We start from the raw sequence: 18,919 nt of genomic DNA on the forward strand, positions 1-18,919 counted from the left end.
AGTCCAGACAAAGGCTTGGCCATCAATGGTTGTTTACAGAGTGCCGCTCCTCCCCTCGTGCCACCTGTTACTGTGGTCGAGCCTAACAAATGTTTAACCCTCTCAAAGAATCCCCAGGCAACAGCCAACAGTGTACCTCTATCTACAGTATCTACTGTCTGCACACTGCACAGACTTAGGAATTTAACTCACACTTATTTCCATCGGTTTTTCTTTTCTATTAATTGATTTAGAGCTGAAAGTATCATTTTTTTTAATTGATTAGTTGATTGACAGAAAATTAACCAGCGAGATTTTCGATAATTGTTTTATCATTTGAGGCAAAAATGACAAACAAAACACAATGTGGGGATTCACTTCTTCTGTTGTCTTATTATATGACAGTAAACTGTATATCTGACAAAACAAGAAAATTCTAGATGTCACCGCGGTGTCTGGGAAATCGTGATGGACATGTTTAACTCTTTTCTGACATTTTGTGGACAAAATGATTAAAGGGAAACTATGCAGTTTTTTTTAGGTTAATTTACCTTAACTGAACAGCTTCGGAGTCATTGGAATGGTTATACGACTTTTTTCGAGTTGAATGGTGGTCGTCTCTCTCCCCCCTAGCGCCTGTGAGCGGAAAAATCACGCTTGCAACTTTCGGCCAGCGTCAGGAAGTATCGCGTGATATCAGGTCTCGCGATGTAACGAATTGCTTCACGGCACTGCACACATATGCCCATTCAGGAACCGGCTAGCTATAAGAACGAGGTAACGATGGAGTTTTTCACACTATTATCATGGCTGAGCCGGCAAAAAAAAAAGCAGAAAGCTAGGAAAGCATTGTCGGAGGTACAGAGAAAGAGGAAACGGCAGACTGACCGAGCGAGGAGTCAGACACAAGTAAACATAGGAGCTGCCAAATATTCCGGAGCTGTAGGGGGAGCTCTATAGAGAAACCTGCGAGAAAACAGCGAAGAAATGGCCAAAACTGCATAGCGCCCCTTTAATTGATGATGAAAATAACTGTTGGTTGCAGCCTTAAATTGATTAATCGTTTAGTCTACAAATATCAAAAAATAATACAAAATCCCAAACACATTTTTGCCCAACATGACATGTTCAGATTGCTCATTTTGTCCAAAGAATAGTATTTTCAATTTACAGTGATATGAAACGGAGACAAATCCTCACATTTGAGAAGCTGTAACCAGTGAATGTTTGTCATTTTTTTGGCCTGATTGACGACTTAAACAATGAAATCATTATCATTCATTTTCAACTAATCATTTCTGATCAACATTCACAAATGTATTAAAACTAGTTTTTCCTATCTCAATCTATTTTTATGCTTAAAGGAAGATGTATAGATGCCCTCATTTGACTCTTCCATCTCAACCATCACGACAGTTCTCGTCAACAAGCGGAGAGCTGAGTGGAGTCACTGAAGCACTGCGATGTGAATGACGCACTTGTGACACTAAATCTGTGACACTCCGCAGGCAGTGAACCCAGAATGGCATGAATCGCAGATGTTCAGGGTTGCGACCTCTGGCTGGGGCAAAGCAAAATGTCTGAAACAACAAGGCCGAGTGTATCACTTACTGAAAGACTGTTTGTCTGTGATTGCATGTGTGTGCATGCATGGTTGTGTCAGAGACGGTAAAAACAGAGACTCATTCTTCTGCCTGCTTTAATGTGAGCAAGAATGTGTGTGTGTGTGTGTGTGTGTGTGTGTGTGTGTGTGTGTGTGTGTGTGTGTGTGTGCGTGTGTGCGTGCGTGTGTACAAGCCTCCTCGCTCGTCAATATGTATGCTTTCTTCATCACAAAGCTCCCGTCCTTTAATCATTCATATTAAGTTACAAAAGACGTGCCATGTTCTTATAATCAAACACGTTTCCTCAACAAAGTGCTCTTTTAAGGAACATTCAAATTCCAGCAGAAAAGAGGACTATAAGATCTCTTTTAGGAAATAAACATTAAATGGCCATGTGAAGAGGAAGGACGGAAACACAACTCCAACAATTAAGACGACAAGAGAGACCAATCAAATGACTTTACTGAGATACAAGACTTCAGGCTGTTCCGGCTCTTTAGATACAGTATCGTCTCACTGACTTTGAGTGTGTGCACGTGAGTGTGGGTGTGTGATACGCACACAAGCGTGCCTTCATGTGTGAGTATTTACATGTGAGTTTGAGTGGCTATGATAGCAGATTCGCCATCCAGGGGTGAAGCCAACCAGCGATCCAGCAGATCCAGTCATAGGCCTCTAGTTCTGGGAGTGTGGCCAGGGCTCCAACCCCACAACATTCCCCTGGATTAGCTGTCAACCAGTCCCCAGATCTGAGGATTAGCACATTATATTCCATTATCTTTCCAAAACTGGAGAATCCACAAAGTCTACATCATCGCTCACGAGGGCCAGTAGGACAGGGCTGAGTAAGAGGTGCCTTCAATCGGGGCCAAATTGAGCCAAACTGAGCTGAGCCAAACCAAATCTGTAACTAAGACTGTACACTGGCTCAATGTTGCCTAGCAACCATATTAGTTCCAGGAAATAAACTGCATTTCTAAATATCAGTTTTATAGCACAGTGCTGATATTTTCTCATTGTTATCCACAACAAACAGACAGCGTAGCTAACTATTAACCATATTACCATATAACCAATAACCAAATTATTTAAATGAAATAAAACATAAATAAAAACAAACCAATCCTGCTTTATCTCACACACATTCCTCTTTCACAACTCCTGCTGAACAACACACAGAGCGGAGTGCGTGCGACTCCTGGGAGCAGTGTTGTTTTTCACTCTGTGATCCGGGGGGAATGAGGGAGCCGTTATCAGCAAGGGGCGTGATAGAGACTTGATCAGGCCGTCGGTCTGCGGGGACCAAGGAGCCAGAGTTAATCAGAGACAGACAGACCCCTCATCACCCTGGGGATTCACACGCTTCGACCCTGACACTCTTTCCCTCTCTCTGTCACACAAAGACACACACACACACACACACACACACACACACACACACACACACACACACACACACACACACACACACACACACACACACACACACGCGGTAACAGTCACAAAAGCACGGCTGCTCACACACACATCTACTCTTACATTTTACTACTCGTACGCCCTCTGACCATGCACACACACTTTAGTTGACTGTCACCTAGGGGTGAATCTTAAAAAGTTCCAGCATTTACAATCAACACTAAACTAAATAAAATACAAGTATAGTATTCCTTTATTATAAAATAGCATCACTAAAATGCAGCACCCCACTGGGTCAGTCATTAACAACTCATGCTGTGCAGCCAAACACTACTCAGCGATGCAGAACTTTATTTTAAATTCTAGTGCATTTCAAAGAGAGCAAACACATGAATCTGTGTTCAAAAAGATGCACACAACATCTAGAATGTTTTAGAATATTATAACTTAAGGAGTTAAAGGCTAACAACTAATTCTTTTAAATCTAATGCGTCACCAACAGATCAGCCCTCTCAGACAGACAGCTCACACACTCTGACCTCCTGAACTTGAGCCGGGACAAAGGTCAAACAGCCATCGGAATCCTTCGTTCACATCTTAAGTTATGTGTTTGTCTGTTGAAAATGAGCTCACAAGACCTCATGGCTTCCTTTACTCCACTGGATCAAGTCCTATACTACAGTCTACATTTTCTTTATTCACTCTATGTTCACATATACAGCAGTGTTAATGATCCGGACTGATTTACGTAGCCAAGAGAGAGAAACACTTTTAAAATGTCTCTTTTTCACGGCGGCAGAACTTGAAGCTTGATGTTCAGTCATATATTCAGCAGGCCTGTCAAACCGGAGCCGTTAAAGAGCTGACATGCAGGTATCCAGCTGGCCCACCTCTGGAGAAAGGTGTAGGAAATTATATTGCATTTAGATTAATTAGACACAGTTGTCAGATTTAATTAACTACTAGGTTTAATTAACCATGTAATTAATCTTATGGTGGTCCAACACATGCACACACACAGACAGATTGGAGCGGAGACACGCACATTAACTCGTGCCCACACACACATGCGTATTACATGCACAACAAATGTAATCTGTTTGGCTGACAAATGCTCACACTTTTGCTGTCAAACCTCATAAGAAAGTTCAACTGAATGGGTGAATGGGGTGCGAGCTAAAACAGCCTGAATGAAATGCGTATGGCAAGAATAGCACCTCTTAATCCATTTCAGGTTTTGCTGCTGCCCAGTTGGAACGATAATCTAGTCGGCTGAAGCAGTCTGTCCAGTCAACATCCTAACACCCGTGTAATCTATATTTAAATATGTCCCAGGCAACATATAGTGTGGACAAAGCCAAAAAGGAAGACACAGAAATCCATTTTGAAACCCAAACTGACAGAAAGTGAGAGGGTTGAGTCTATGAGGGCCACAGTCACATCAAAACGGTCATTTGCAGTAATGAGAGCTGGACTAACAAAGACTTTCAATTGACCAACCAGCTCTTATGTGTGTTCGATAGGTTACTAATCGACTGCACCAACTCTTCAGAGGACGAGAGGGTCAAGAGGGCCGTGGACTCTGACCCTTCATTGCCCGTCCAGCCCCAGCAGCCACAACTAGCAAAGCCTGTCCAGCTCTAGATGTGTCCTATGTGTATATGTATTGTTTGTGACGGTGTGTGTTAATGTGCTTGTGTGATCAGCCAGCTGCTTTATGTGCTTTGACCTTTACTAAAGCCTTGAGTGGACCAATTTCACCTCAGGCCGACAGTTTCGCCGAGACCTGAGGGGTCAGGGGTCAGCGTTCGGGGAAGTGTGGCCAGCAGCTGAGCTACAGCACTTGAGAACAGATATCCAACCAAGGCTGATCATGTGAAATGTGGCAGAATGGCATGTAGATGATTAGACTTTAAAAATTCAAAGATGGCAGTCTAAGGGCTTTCCAATAAAATATAGAAGTGGTGTTCATCGTTGCTGCATTTTTAAAAGCATGCTACTTCAGACGTCTGGCTCAGAGACCGTCCCATCCAGAACAGAGGCTGCAGCATGCAGACCAGACATGTCAAAACAAGAACCAGCAGCATTATCACAGACAGAATAGTTCCCTCTCTCTGATGCACACTCTGCGTGTGCTTGTGTGTGCTCACAAGCATGTGTGAGTGTGTCCAAGTGGTGGATGTGTGCATATTTGTGCCCCTCATACACAACTGGAGGGTTGTTTAAGTTCACTCACATAGTCATGGAAAGCCTTGGCCTCGCTGGAATGTTCACATGTCTCCCTCCGGTCCGGGGCAGCGCAGTACAGATCCCAGAATACACTGTGCACACAGGACAAGAGAGCGACAGCAGTTAAGACACTTCACTGTGTGATCCAAAGATACATTATGTTCCTGGTTTGAGTGTTTCTGAGGTGGATGTGGTTGCAAATGAAAAAGTTTGTTAACAATGTTGTGAGTGAAGGTGGTTAAAGTGGACTGATGGGGGTACAACAAATCTGCTTAGACAATTATAAAGTAGAGGTGGGAATCATTCACAATGTTTAAATACTGGCATGAATAGGATACAGGTACATTATATTGAAATTATACTTTTTGAGTAATATAAAGAGATGTTTCAGTTCCTTTAACAAAGCAAGCCAAACTCTCTGAACCAGCAGTGTTTGGGTGCTGACGTAGGTAAAGTGTATCGTAGCACACTGGGAGACTCGTGTCAGTATTATTTGTTAGTTTTTATTTATTAAACCACTGCGTCCAACTGCGACAGCAGCGTTAAACAGTGCATTGACATAAGCAGACATACAAGAACTTTGCAGAAATGACATAGTTTGGGAGACGGCCTGTTGAGAGTAGAGCACAAGTTTGATGTACCAATTTGATAAATGTTTTGAAAGTAAGAGCCATGCTTTTTTACCAAATAAAATCCTATGTAATTGGCAAAGTCATGATAATCAAATTGACAATAGAGATACAACGCGCAATCATTGTCTGTTATTTTATTTTCTTGATTATTTGGTATAAAATGTCACAATTTTACAAAGCTTTACATAAACTTGCTTGCATGCTTGTTTTGTTCAACCAACTTTCACAAACCCAACAATATTTAGTTTACTATCATAACGAACGAACAAAACCAGCATATATTCACATTTGTGTTTTAGCATTTTTGCTAAAAATAAATGAATAATCACAGTCAATTATCTAATTTCTTATTCATGTATTTCAGCTCTACCATTTTCAATACTCAATGCTATAGACTCAGAGATTAGATACCAATCCCTATTTAAAAGCCATGTAAAAAACATGAACCCTCTACAGTCAGATACATGTTAGCTGCCACAGTCCAGCCTGAAGCCTGCAGCAGACGGGTCACCAAATGTTCCTCTCAATCTGCTTTGGCGACCTGCAAGTTATTGACCAATCAGCTGTGATTATGTTACTTACTGCCCAATCAGCCGTACTCATATTAGTTAATTAGACCAATCCCACTCCTCCAGGGCAGCAGAGGCCACCAGGTCCCACTCCAAATGGGCCCTTAATTACTGCAGTGAAATTAAGTACCTGCTAAGCCGGTCCACATTAAGGACTTCTCCTTCTTCAAGATAGTGATTTCATGGACAGCATATGGATAAAAAAAAGAACAGCTGAACTCATTCTTGCTGTCATTTAAAAGTGCAAATAAACTGTTACATGCATTATTTGTGCTGATGTTAGGGACAGCTGTGACAACTGATATGACAATATGAAAATTAAATGAAATATTAGCTGACTGCCCATATCTGTCAGAGAATCGCTCACTAGCACCCTGTCAAATGTTGGACATTTTTCATAGAACAAGATGTTTGATTTTCAGGGGTTGGTGCTATTATCTCCTAAATACAGTTATTATAAAACATTGTTGATGATCACTGATCTACACTTTCCCATATGTTCTTTTTATTTTTATTATATAATTATATATTATATTATAAGACATCAGGGAAACAAGAGTGCAACGATAGGTGTAAAAAATAAAAAGAATGATACATTTCAACCCTTCGGCACATGATACCAACCTCTCAAAGCATACGAACTACAATAGAAATGTAATAAAGTATTTAAAGATTAAAAGACTCGGTGCACTGAGGCATTGGGCGAGCACTGGGATCCCCTCTAGACGAGGAGGGCGCTGAAGGAACAGAGAGGGACTGTGCAAAGACGATGAACACATATGGTGCGTGTGTCCCGCTGCCCTTCTGTCACTTGACAATAAAGCCAGTGTACATTATCATATCTATCGGTTGGTGTCAAAAGAGATTGCTCCGTCAGCCGCGAGCAGCGGTGCAAAGGCTCAACCATCGCAAATCCAATCAGCTCTCAGGGAAATGAAATGGAAGACAGGTTATAGTTTGTTACCTGAAAAGACACATCCAGGTACAGGTCCAGGGGGGTGTAGGGGAAAGGTAATCTAACATCTCATGGCCTGTGAAGTCTGAAATATATTGCGATTTGAACAGCTGACCTGCTTCTGTCTGAGTCACGCAGGGAAATCTTATTCTCTCTGTGCCTCTGCATAATTTGAAGCAGGATCGCCAGTGGACGAGACTAAACGTTGAAACCAAGACTTTCATTATTCTGATATTAATTTAGATGGTTGACACAGGATACATTCCTCTGTATAGTTACAACGGAGCCATTAAGTATGAAAAGGTGTGAGATTAGCGAGTTGAATTACTCTAATATTGTGCTAAAGAAAGGCAGCTTTTCAGGGTGCAATCAGGGGAAAAAAATCCATTCCCATCAACTGTACCATCTCAGATATCACTGGGACTAAATACAGACAAAGTCTGGATGGGACCATTGTTACCTCTGATTTGACAATCCCACCCATATCTTGAGGAAAAAGCCCATGTCATAGTTGTTGTCGCTTCCTTTTCAGAGACACTAATCTTTCGAAATTATCTGGGAAGTCAACATTTGCAGTTAATTAGCACCAGCAATCTGCAAGAAATCTTGTACTCTGCACACCCTTGTAATAGTAAATTTTCTATCCAATTATCTTATCATTTCAATCTAATCATCTCATCATGGGAAGCTCTTTATGGTATTATGGGTAGTAACTGATGGTATTTAAGCCACACAACTCTGGATAGAAGAAAACTTAACCCGCTCTTACTTTGAAGAGTCACCAGAGAGATTTAGATTGCAGCTTGGGGTCATGCAAAATCTTTTTTATTCATTTAAAGGAGAATCTCATACACAGACACACACACACACACACACACACACACACACACACACACACACTTTGTATCCAGAACAGAGGAGGAACGGATTAGCGACCAGCCGTCCAGAAGAACACAATTACTAAAATGAAATGTCATCACCATAATTATTTGCAATTAACTGTGGTCTGACAAAGCCAGTGGTTACAATGTGCCTTTCCATTATAATAAGAAGGGTAAACAAAGACACAGAAAGATAGAACACAGGCTGTTGGGGGCAGGTCTACATGATAATCCTGTGTGTGCGTTTTCAGTCAGTGAGTCAGGAGAGACGGAAATATACATAGAAATTAAGGCAGTGATGGAGACAGATGGAGATAAGGTGGAGACAGAGCAAAGAACTAGAGAGTCACAAAAACTAAGTTACAGAGAGCCAACCATGCCGTTTCCTCTCTTATCAGAACAGACTCTTCTTAATGGGGCAAAGTGTTGCAATCAAAGAGCGGAAGTAGGGAAACACAACCCTTCCAGTTGTCTTTATTACCTTGACTCAAGTACCAGCTATTCTCCTGGTAGCAGCAATGGATTCAACAAGCAGGAGGACACAACAACAACATCCCTGTGCCATGTAAATCAGGAACACTCCCTTTAGACTGTGGCTAATGAATACCGACTGATGGCTTCAGAGGAACCAACAATAAAATAAAGTTATATGTGTGTTGTTAGATAGTCACACATACAGGTGGAGGATATTCCTGCATTGAGGTACACGGTGGAGACTTTAAAGACCTTCTGGACAGCCAAAGACAAAGTGCCCAATCACACAGGAAGGTCGCTCGGCACAATTAATTCAAACATTGTTGCGGCGGTTGCGTTCCCGTTCCTTCAATCATCAGCACTGTCAAGAGGGTTTGCAATTGCTCAACAATGCTAATTCGCTCATGGTAATCATTAAGAAGTATGGAGTTCCGGAGAAGATAGAGAATGGTAAAAATATTCTATAAAGACCGAGGAGAAATATGTGAATGGTTGACATGAAAACTGGCGTCAAACAAGGATACAATACGTCAGGATTTTTGTTCCAGATTGTTATGGATTAATATTATTATTATTTGGTATTAGGTGAAAGCTCACATCAAAACTTGGCAACCTGGACTTTGTGGATGATATAGCGCTACGCTCCCCAACCAAACAGCAGATTCAAGACAAAAGAACAAGACTGGATGAGGAAGCCAGAAATGTGGGACTCAAGATCAACATAGACAGAAAAGACACAAGTGATGAGGATTATTGCAAGGAACCGGGAGAGAATTAAGATCGATGGACAAGACATTGAAGACGTAGGTGAGTTCACTTACTTGGGAGCCACAGTTTGTAAAGTGGAAAGGTGGAATGAAGGCCCTGAAGAACATACTCTCAAAAGTCAGAGGTGCATTCCTCAGACTAAAGAAGACCTGGAGCTTCACAACATCTCAAGAAGAACAACGATAGGGCTGTACAGAACACTGGTGGTGCCAACCTTGCTATATGGGAGTGAGACATGGAAAATGAACAAGGAAGACAACAAAGTAGTTGATGTGTTCCAGAACAAGTGTCTTTGAAGAATCTTCCGAATTTAATGGCAAGACCATGTCAGTACTTAAGAGTCACTGGAACAAGCCGACATGAAGCCGCTGAGTGATGGATGGATGGAAGCATGGATGGAAGATGATCGGACATATACTAAGGCAAGACCAAAGCAACAACTGCAACATAACAATGACCTGGGTGCAGAAGACAAAAGAAGAAGACCAAAGACTAACTGAAGGCGCACAGTTGAGAAAGAAAGAGAAAAGCAAGGTACGGACCATAGCAGCTGAGCGGGAAAGGTGGAAACACTCTGTGAAGGTCTAATGCGCCACAAGGTATGATCTCATCTCATGAACATATCATCTCAGTACAAAAGCTCTGTGCAGGCTTACTTTGCCTCTTTGAAAATGTACTGAATGCAACAACTGCATTTAAAATTAATTGATTTTGTCCTAAAATTCTGCTGTTATTACTGGGGTGTGACCAAACCTTAATTCTTCTTAAGTGAACCTCTTTCTAAAGTTCTAAAATTCTTCTAAAGTTTTGTTAAGTTAAGATTGATACTTTTTTGATACTAATTATTTCAGGATATCCATGGAAGCAATCAGTAAGCAATCTGCGATTTCAGAATGTATCCGATATCTGCAGGAGCATTTTTCTCATACACTTGGATTGGATTGAATATGCTGCAATGTCAGAGGAATCGGAAGAACAGGAAAAATAGGAAAACCTCCCGTTACCCTGACTGAAGACTGTTGATGCATTTTTCCAAGATGGTTCCCCCCATTGCTGGCCTTGTAAACTCACCAGCCTAAATTAGTCTTTTGATTTGTGGCATAATTGTAGCAGTTCAAAGTGAAACCAGATACAAAGAAACAGTGTACAGCCCCTTCTAAATTAGCTGAATTGACTGTATTAGTGTTACTATTGGATCTTATTTAAATTTTAAGTGCCAGCGATGGTCCATCTCCTGTGTGGAACTGCAACTAGGAGGCTGATGTGGAAGGTTCTTCCGAACTCATCTGCTCAAATTTACGAATGGAACAATTTCGATGTGAAGAAAGAAGGATAAATTAAGCAAGGAGAGGATAGTAGAGGATAGGGGGAAAAAAGGGAGACTAATGTCTGAAACCTGTGTTTATAAGAGCAGTCCAGACATTACGGAGCAGAGGGCGGCTGTACTCTCACCGTTTTCTCTGCCCCTCACAAACAAGAATTTCAGCTAGAGGCAATCTCACAGAGGATCCCTTGACATACTGTTGTTGTGCTAAGGTTTTTATGTGTGAGTGTGTGTGTTTTGTGTGTTGAGGTGAGAGGTGTGTGTGTGTGTGTGTGTGTGTGTGTGGTGGTGATGGGGGGGGGGGGGGGGGGGGTATTGAGAATTCAGCAGCCATCCAGTGAAAACTGGTTAAAGCAATCGATTTTGGGATAAGGAGGAGACAACTAGCAGCAGCCAATAGAGAGGGAGCTAATGACACAATCAACACCTGCAGCCCTAGCTGAGCCTTTTCTTTATCCTTCCACCCATAACAACAGATGTGGATGAGTGACCCCCACCACCAGGCTCCCTCCTCCTCCCCCAACACCCCCCCCCCAACGCCATCCTACAGGAAACAGCCACAAAAGCAGAGACAGGAGGGAAGAAAACCTCAGTGAGGTGCTGAGGAGGGGAGGACGGGGGTGGGGCTGGGTTGGCGGCAGGGTCGGGGTCTTAGATTTGGCTGTTTAACACAAAAGAGGCTGGAATGCAAAGAGTTAATCCGTTCTGGGGTCTCTCTTCCGCAAACAAAGGGACAGGCCTCCAGACAAAGGTTGAGGGAGGGGGGAGCGAAGGGTGAGGGATGAGGGAGGTTGGTGGCTTTCCTACCATCTGGAGCTTTTGTTTTGAGGGAAGCTGGAGGTTGGAGGGGGGTGTGCTGGGTGCAGGCGTAGGGGTGGACAGGGGACTCCGCCCCCCTCCTCCCCCAGCAGCAGAGCCCCAGACCCCACCCCCAGTGAGTCTCCATGTCCACGTGCTGCGTGGCCCAGACAGACGCCCCTCAGCTAGGTCATACTACACCGGAGCCCTGCCTCGCTCAGCCTGGCTAATCATCAGCCTACACTCCAACTGCTCTCTGGCACACACACGCACTAGGTCATCTCCCACACTCTGCTGAAATATATCAATAGAGTCAGAACACACACTACGAGCGCTCAGTTTCCCTCTCTGTTTCCCACTCTCACACACGCACTGGGCCAGTCTCCCCGAGCCCTCTTATTGGTTCAGGCAGAAGCGAGCGCGAACTTACGCAGCGCTGTATGTTTGTGTATGTCATTCTGTCAGTATTACTGGTAGCTATCCAATTGAGAGCTGCCAGGTTGAGAGAAGCCAGGCTCTTTAAGGACCATTATGAACCGTGTCAACAGGCTGCACAATTACAACACACACTGGGGCCAGATAGGATGAATGAATGAAGCCGCATGTCTGGGTTTATTACACAGGGCAGGGATGAGCAGGATACCATGAATGACAAACAAAGCGGACCCTGTCAAACCTCTTATCCTGGCTTTCTTTGCCTCTCGTGCTGCCTTGCTGAGGATTCAGCCTCTCAACCTCCCTGCCTGTTTGCCCTGCTTGATTCTTTGTCTGCATCCTTTCCAGCTGCCTAGCTTCCTCCTCACCGGCAGTCTGCTCTCTTCTTTGCCTTTAACTTTGAAAGTTCTTGTTCTGACAACTGGAAAAGGGGGAATCCTAAATGTGGGTGTTCCTATTCTTTCTAATTCAGACGTGGAAAAAAAAAACAGTGTATGTGTCAGGCCCTAAGCCCACTGACCCTGTTCTTCCAACCAGATAGAGAACACTGTCCTCTTAATCTAGTATTAAGAGATCTGACGGATTTGTTCAAAGACGCAGAATGAAAAGAGGAACAACCCACGTCAGAGCCTTGTTCTGTTAAATGGAGCATCAGGTTTAAAAAGTCTTATAATTGTGACGATAGAGTAGGTTTTCAAACTGTGAGAGGGATGGCGAGATAGATGTGAGGCAAAGATAGTGTGTGAGCTTAAAGGGAGAGGCAAAGCAAAACAAGCCAGTGCAAAACAACTGGAAGTTGGTTATCATAGTTTGACCTGCTGATTTGACCTGCTCATCAACGCATATGTTGTACAGATTGTAAAGGCCCCAAGGCAAGTTTGTGATTTGTGATATTGGGCTATTTAAATAAAAATTACTTGACTTGCAGCAGCAGAGGCTGTGACACGCAGTTCAAATGGCACTCCATCTTTGAGTCATAACTCAGTCAAATGTGACCACACAGAAATGATACACATATTTGTAGATTCAACCGTGACTTACACTTTCAGATTATACCATTATCTCTGATGCTCGCAAACAAACGTCTATAAATCGGCGTACAAATCATTAAAAAAAAAGACGCTCCTTGTGACTCCAAAACTTGCCTGAAAATGATAATGTTTTAAGTTTTCTTCAAAGTAATCCAGTGATAGTTGTCTGTACATCCATGAGTGCATTGCACACAAGAACTACTAATATCTTATTAAACATACTTATAATTTACCAAAATGTTGACTAATCTAGGCTAAAACCCAGTGGCTCAAATTGTAGCCCAGACTTCACTGAATCCATTGCAACATTATACTTAATGTTTACATCCCCCAAAGCATCATGGGATCTGTCTCAGATTTTGACTTTGATTGGACAGTGCACACTTCGACGTGAGGTTTTTAAAAAAAGAAAATAGTTCCACTTAAATAACAGAGCAAGGCAAGTTAGCTCACTTGTCAATCAGAGAGACGCCAGGATAACAGCACTTAAACATGCGTGAGAAGATGCACTTAGCATTCCCTGCAATTACTGTCCCTCTCCACCCCTGCACATTCTTTCAGACCATCAAGAGTACTTCTACAGTATGAATGTGAGCTGTTGAAATAACATGTGTGTGTGTGGTCAAGAGAGACAAAGAGCAAGAGGATCAACATATACATACCACCACCATGAGTGTAAAAATCCTGGAGGTTCCCCAAGTGTGATGTTCTTCTCCCATCGGATCTGAAAGGAAGAGAGAAGTGGAATAGAGGAGTGAGGGGAGAAGACAGAGGAGGGAAATGAAAGATTAGACCTCGCAGCATGTTTTATGCATAATGTAATCATTTTGCTCAACTGTCCTCCCAACTTTAGACAGACAGAGCGATTGTCGGACAGAAAAATAGGCCAACGGGCGCAGTGAAGTGCAGTGCAGTGCAGTGCAGCGCTGAGTTTGTGGATAAGAAACTGTGACTGTCTTGAAGCAGCGGCCCTCTCCACTGCCCTCACAAACCAGCAGAGCTCCTGCCTGTATCTGGACACCGAGATAAGATGCAGTGAGAGATAGCAGACCCGCTGCCTGCTTCACACACTCCTACTGACATTATTCCGCACACACATAAACACACACACACACATTCCCATAATCATACATACATGAGTCTGTGAGGACAGTATGGCAGCAGCAAGATACGTCAACGTTTTCTCTTAACGTAAATTCCTTTTTACGGTACTCATTTTTTGGACGCGTGATCAATGCACGCACGTTCTGTGATTTGGGCCTCGTGCCGCTACGTAGCTTGAAAAAAAATCGGAGAGCGATGCAGTAGTAGTAACGTTGTGGATGGCTAGCAGAAACAATCCTCCCTGAGCAGAAATGGATAAAGGAAAGGGTCTTTTGAATGGCAAGTTCAGTTTCAAAGTCCTTTCAGATGGTTCTATCGACAAGAGTACTTTTATAAGTATAGCCTAACTGTTTTAGGTTATTCTGGAGAATATTGGATTGTTGCAATAATAATAATCATTTGCATAAAGTAAGAATAGTTCTATTTGTTTGCTCCCATGTTGGTAAAAGCAATAAAAACTTCAAAAATATCCCTTTCAAAGTAGATTTAGTACAGATAGAAAATGTGCAATTCATTTGCATTTAATCGCGAGTTAACTATGGACAATCATGCAATTAATCGCGATTAAAATATTTTTATCGATTGACAGTAAGCTATATATATATATATATATATATATATATATATATATATGGAAAATTAGATCCATGCCTTTGATTTCTATTAAAGTGTCTATTCTATAGATTTCCCCAGTGCACTTTATAGTGATGTGCCGTATGTGGGTTGGGCCTGTTGATTTAATGCAGCTAAAGAGCTGAGTGCTGCACTGTGCAGGAGAGCGTGGAGTGGCAAAGTCCTCTCGGGGACAGAAGTGTATTATGTGTATACTATAAGTGTGTGTGTGTGTGTGTGCTCCTCACTGAAGAAGAACAGAGGCTAATTGAGGCAGGAGAGTCCAGGTGATAGCGCTCTCATTAGATGAGCAGGTGTGTGTGTGTGTGTGTGTGTGTGTGTGTGTGTGTGTGTGCCTTCAGTCTACCTGCGGGGATAGAAGTCCCTTATCTATTGAAACATTTCTGTGTGTGTGTGTGTGTGTGTGTGTGTGTGTGTGTGTGTGTGTTCTGTGTATGAGACTGTGAGGTACAAAAGGTGCTGAGGTAGAGAGATCTCAATGCATAACAAAGAAAACATCATCCTGCCTTAAACACATACATGGGATTTAGCAAATAAATAAGAGAACAAGCAAATTGAGAACCACATTCACTAACTTGACGATGCATAGGCTAAAGACACTCAAATCCAAACAGAGACCCGCTGCACATCGTACAAAACAATGGAACCAACCATCCAATAGGAGGTTACAGGATACACTTAGCATGACATCCTGAACGCGTCAACTGTTCATGACCTTGGGCTATGGAAAATCATATATATATATACAGTATTTTCTTGACCATTTTCTGGTATTTGAGAAACAAAATGATTGATTGATTAATCAAGATTAAATGGCAGATTAATCGACAATGAGAATTATTATTACTTACTGAAATAGACCACTTACTAGCTTTTTCCAGAGCAGAGCTTTCAACCGCATCTCTTAAGTCAAGAATTAACTTTCTGACTTAGTTCTGTTGTGTTGTATTTGCAGCATGTATTTGCAGTACATTTTTAATTGTGCTGTTATTTTAATGCCCCTCATGTGTTTTCTTGAATGTTTCTCTCAGTTTGCTTGTATTATATTTATTTGCAGCAATTTATTTTCTTAATGGGACATATGTGTGAGGAGGTTAAACAAGAGGTTCATAGAGAGGCACCGAAGAAAAAAGGCGGATGATCAAAGCATAAACGAGGGCGGAACACAGGAAAAAAATCAAAATCAAAGCAAGGAGAGGGTGATCAGGTTCTGTGTGCTTCAAGACAAATCTGGCGAACGTTAAATTAATGCTAACATAGTAACTGAACATTGAGCGATGTAGATGAGTCTGTTTTCAACCATTCTTCGAATAAACGTGAGAAATCCCTCAACACTTTAAAGCCTACTGCTAGGACTGCATGAAGGGGAAAAGGTGAAAAGTCAAGCTGCTGTGTTTGCTCGGATTTACCCATTACTGTCAGTCTAATCCAAATACACTGACTCTGACCATATAAGACAACTAAGTACAAACGATGCTGTGTTTGAAATAAACAAAATCATGAAGCAATATACTGTTGCAGGCGCAAAATTTGAGACAACTGGCGTCAAATTGACTTAGCAGTCTTTGCATGTATGCCTTGTGGACATGGACTGTTTGTGTGGGTCTGTGTGTATGTTGTTTTAATCCCTGTCTGTGTAGATGTTGTTTTAATTCCGGTTTAAGGCTGTTTAAATGTGTGTGTGTGTGTGTGTGTGTGTGTGTGTGTGTGTGTGTGTGTGTGTGTGTGTGTGTGTGTGTGCCTCCGGTTGCCTGCGACCCAGAACTTCACCTCTTTCCAGCAGCTCACCAATAACATTCAGTCTCTGGGAGACGATTCACCCACAAGGGATCTGAAATGAGCGAGGATCTCTGCAGTCCGACCACTTGATCTCCCTGTGCTGCTCCCCCCCCATCTTTGCCTCATATTTTAGACACCCGCTCATGGTTGCTGGCAGCTGGGCCGGCCTCCACCCCTGCCCGCCCTGCTGCCTGCATAGTATAAGCAAATGCAACCAATTTCTGTCTGATTGATACATCCATGTCCCATCAAGAGTGATTATATCGGTTCTTTGTGATGTATTTTTCTCTACTTATTCATTAGATTTTTTACTTCAAAATTCCAAAACACAACAGGAAGAGATATAGGGCCCTATTTTAATGATCTAAGCGCATGGCGTGAAGCGCCTGGCACAGTTGCATTTAGGGTGGCTCCAAATCCACTTTTGCTAGTTTGACGGCGGAAAAAAGGGTCCGTGCGCAGGGCGCATGGTTCAAAAGGGTTGTACTTAGTGTCTTCATTAATTCATAGGTGTGTTTTGGGCGTAACATGCGATAAACCAATCAGAGTGTCATCTCCCATTCCCTTTAAAAGCCAGACGTGTTTGTACCTTGGCGCATTGCTATTATGATGGCAGATATGCACCGTAATGTTTTTATTTGTAATCTTTTGCATGTTTGTGTGCTGCTGCGCTTCCCTGTGCACGTGCCTAGGTGCATTTTACTAATAATTTGTTGTTAAAATAACAATGAAATTCTGCGCTATTGACTTTAGACCAGGTTTTTGTTGGTCAATGGCGCGACCACTTTCTGCTGCCTCAAGATAGCAATACGCCAAGAATGCACCTGAACACACCTCCCAGTAAGACCAGATGGGCGCACAGATGGGCACAGGTGCATTTTTTAAACGACCCGGGCGCTGGACGGGAAATTGACAACTGCGTTGGTCTTAAACTAGCAAAGACACTTGTCTCGGGCTTTGCGCTGCACTGCGCCGGGTGCAAGATAGGGCCCATAATGTTTTTAAGATGAGGGTATTATCATGTGATATCAATAGTGACAATTTGTTTGTTGCCCAGGCCAAGTAAGACATAAAATAAATAGTTGCAGTTGAAAGCAGTAATAGAAAGATAATGGACTGACATGACTCTTTCTTGCTGAGAGTCAAATGAGAAAATGTAAGGATTAACAATGCCAAATCATCAACTATCAACCTATGGGAAAGCGCAGCAGCACAAATATCAGACTTAATGACCTCAGCCCCACAAGAATTAGAGGAGAGTGACTAGGCAAGGTGTGGTTTCTGTTTGTTTGTTTGTTTGTTTTGTTTTCCTCGCGACCACAGAGAGTGGGGGGTGGGAGAGGGTTTTTGTTCTTGTTCAATTTGTGTTTCTCTGTTCTGTGCACCATCTGATATTACCTGTCACACACTGTGGAATTTGTTTTGTATGTCTGAAGGTTCTAATAAAAAGTTGATCACAAAAAAAAAAAAGAGAAAATGTATACTACTCTCATGTCGGTAAGGCCTACTGTAAATATGAAGCTACACAGCTTAGCTTAGCAAACATACTGGAAACAGGGGGTTGAAGTAAAAAAAGATCTGAAGACAAAACTCCAGAAAGTTACTGTGACGGACCTAGAAATAGTTTTGTTTTATACTTCAGTTTTTTGAGGTATTAACACAGGCTTGTTTTTTTCCTCGTTTCCAGTCTTTATGCCAAGCTAAGCTAATGGCTGCTAGCTGTAGCTTCATATTTACCTTAAAGACATGAGAGTAGAGCTGGGCGATATGGAGAAAATCAAATATCCCGATATTTTTGACCAAATACCTCGATATCGATATTGTGGCGATATTGTAGGGTTGACAATTGGTGCTTTCACAAAATACGCACACAATATTTTGATAAATAATCATCAGTTATGTTGATATAATAACTATGTGGGTAAAGGCAAATAATAGAACAGCTAGAACAGTATGGTGTGTTCAGAAAATTACATCACTCTACTGTAATACGGCCTTTAAAACCAGGAAAAGATAACACTCGTGTCATATCAGGATATTACGATATCCAAAATTTAAGACGATATCTAGCCTCATATATCGATATCGATATAATATTGATATATTGCCCATCCCTACATGAGAGTGGTATAAATCTACTAATTAAACTCTCGGCAAAAAAGCAAATGAGCGCATTTCCCAAAATTCCGAGCTATTACTTTAATCCTAAGTATAACATTGCATTTTCAGTAGAAAAGCTTTACTTCAACAAAGCCTGTTGCTAGCACTCCTACAGATGATCACTTGAGCTGCTTCCTCACAAGACTCT

General features: G+C 42.1%; 1 protein-coding gene across 2 annotated transcripts in view; it reads right to left on the reverse strand.

Moving 5' to 3' along the window:
• Nucleotides 1–18,919, reverse strand: part of ssbp4 (single stranded DNA binding protein 4) — a 92,556-nt gene that overhangs the window by 60,057 nt on the left and 13,580 nt on the right. For both annotated transcript variants that reach the window (XM_031318161.2, XM_031318162.2), the window contains exons 3-4: nt 13,758–13,819; nt 5,236–5,320 (exon numbers count right to left, since the gene is read on the reverse strand). In XM_031318161.2, the coding sequence (XP_031174021.1) occupies nt 5,236–5,320; nt 13,758–13,819 (147 nt within the window). The remainder of the gene's footprint in view (nt 1–5,235; nt 5,321–13,757; nt 13,820–18,919) is intronic.

The sequence above is a fragment of the Sander lucioperca genome, chromosome 11 (genome assembly GCF_008315115.2).
Source record: "Sander lucioperca isolate FBNREF2018 chromosome 11, SLUC_FBN_1.2, whole genome shotgun sequence".
Lineage (NCBI taxonomy): Eukaryota > Metazoa > Chordata > Actinopteri > Perciformes > Percidae > Sander > Sander lucioperca.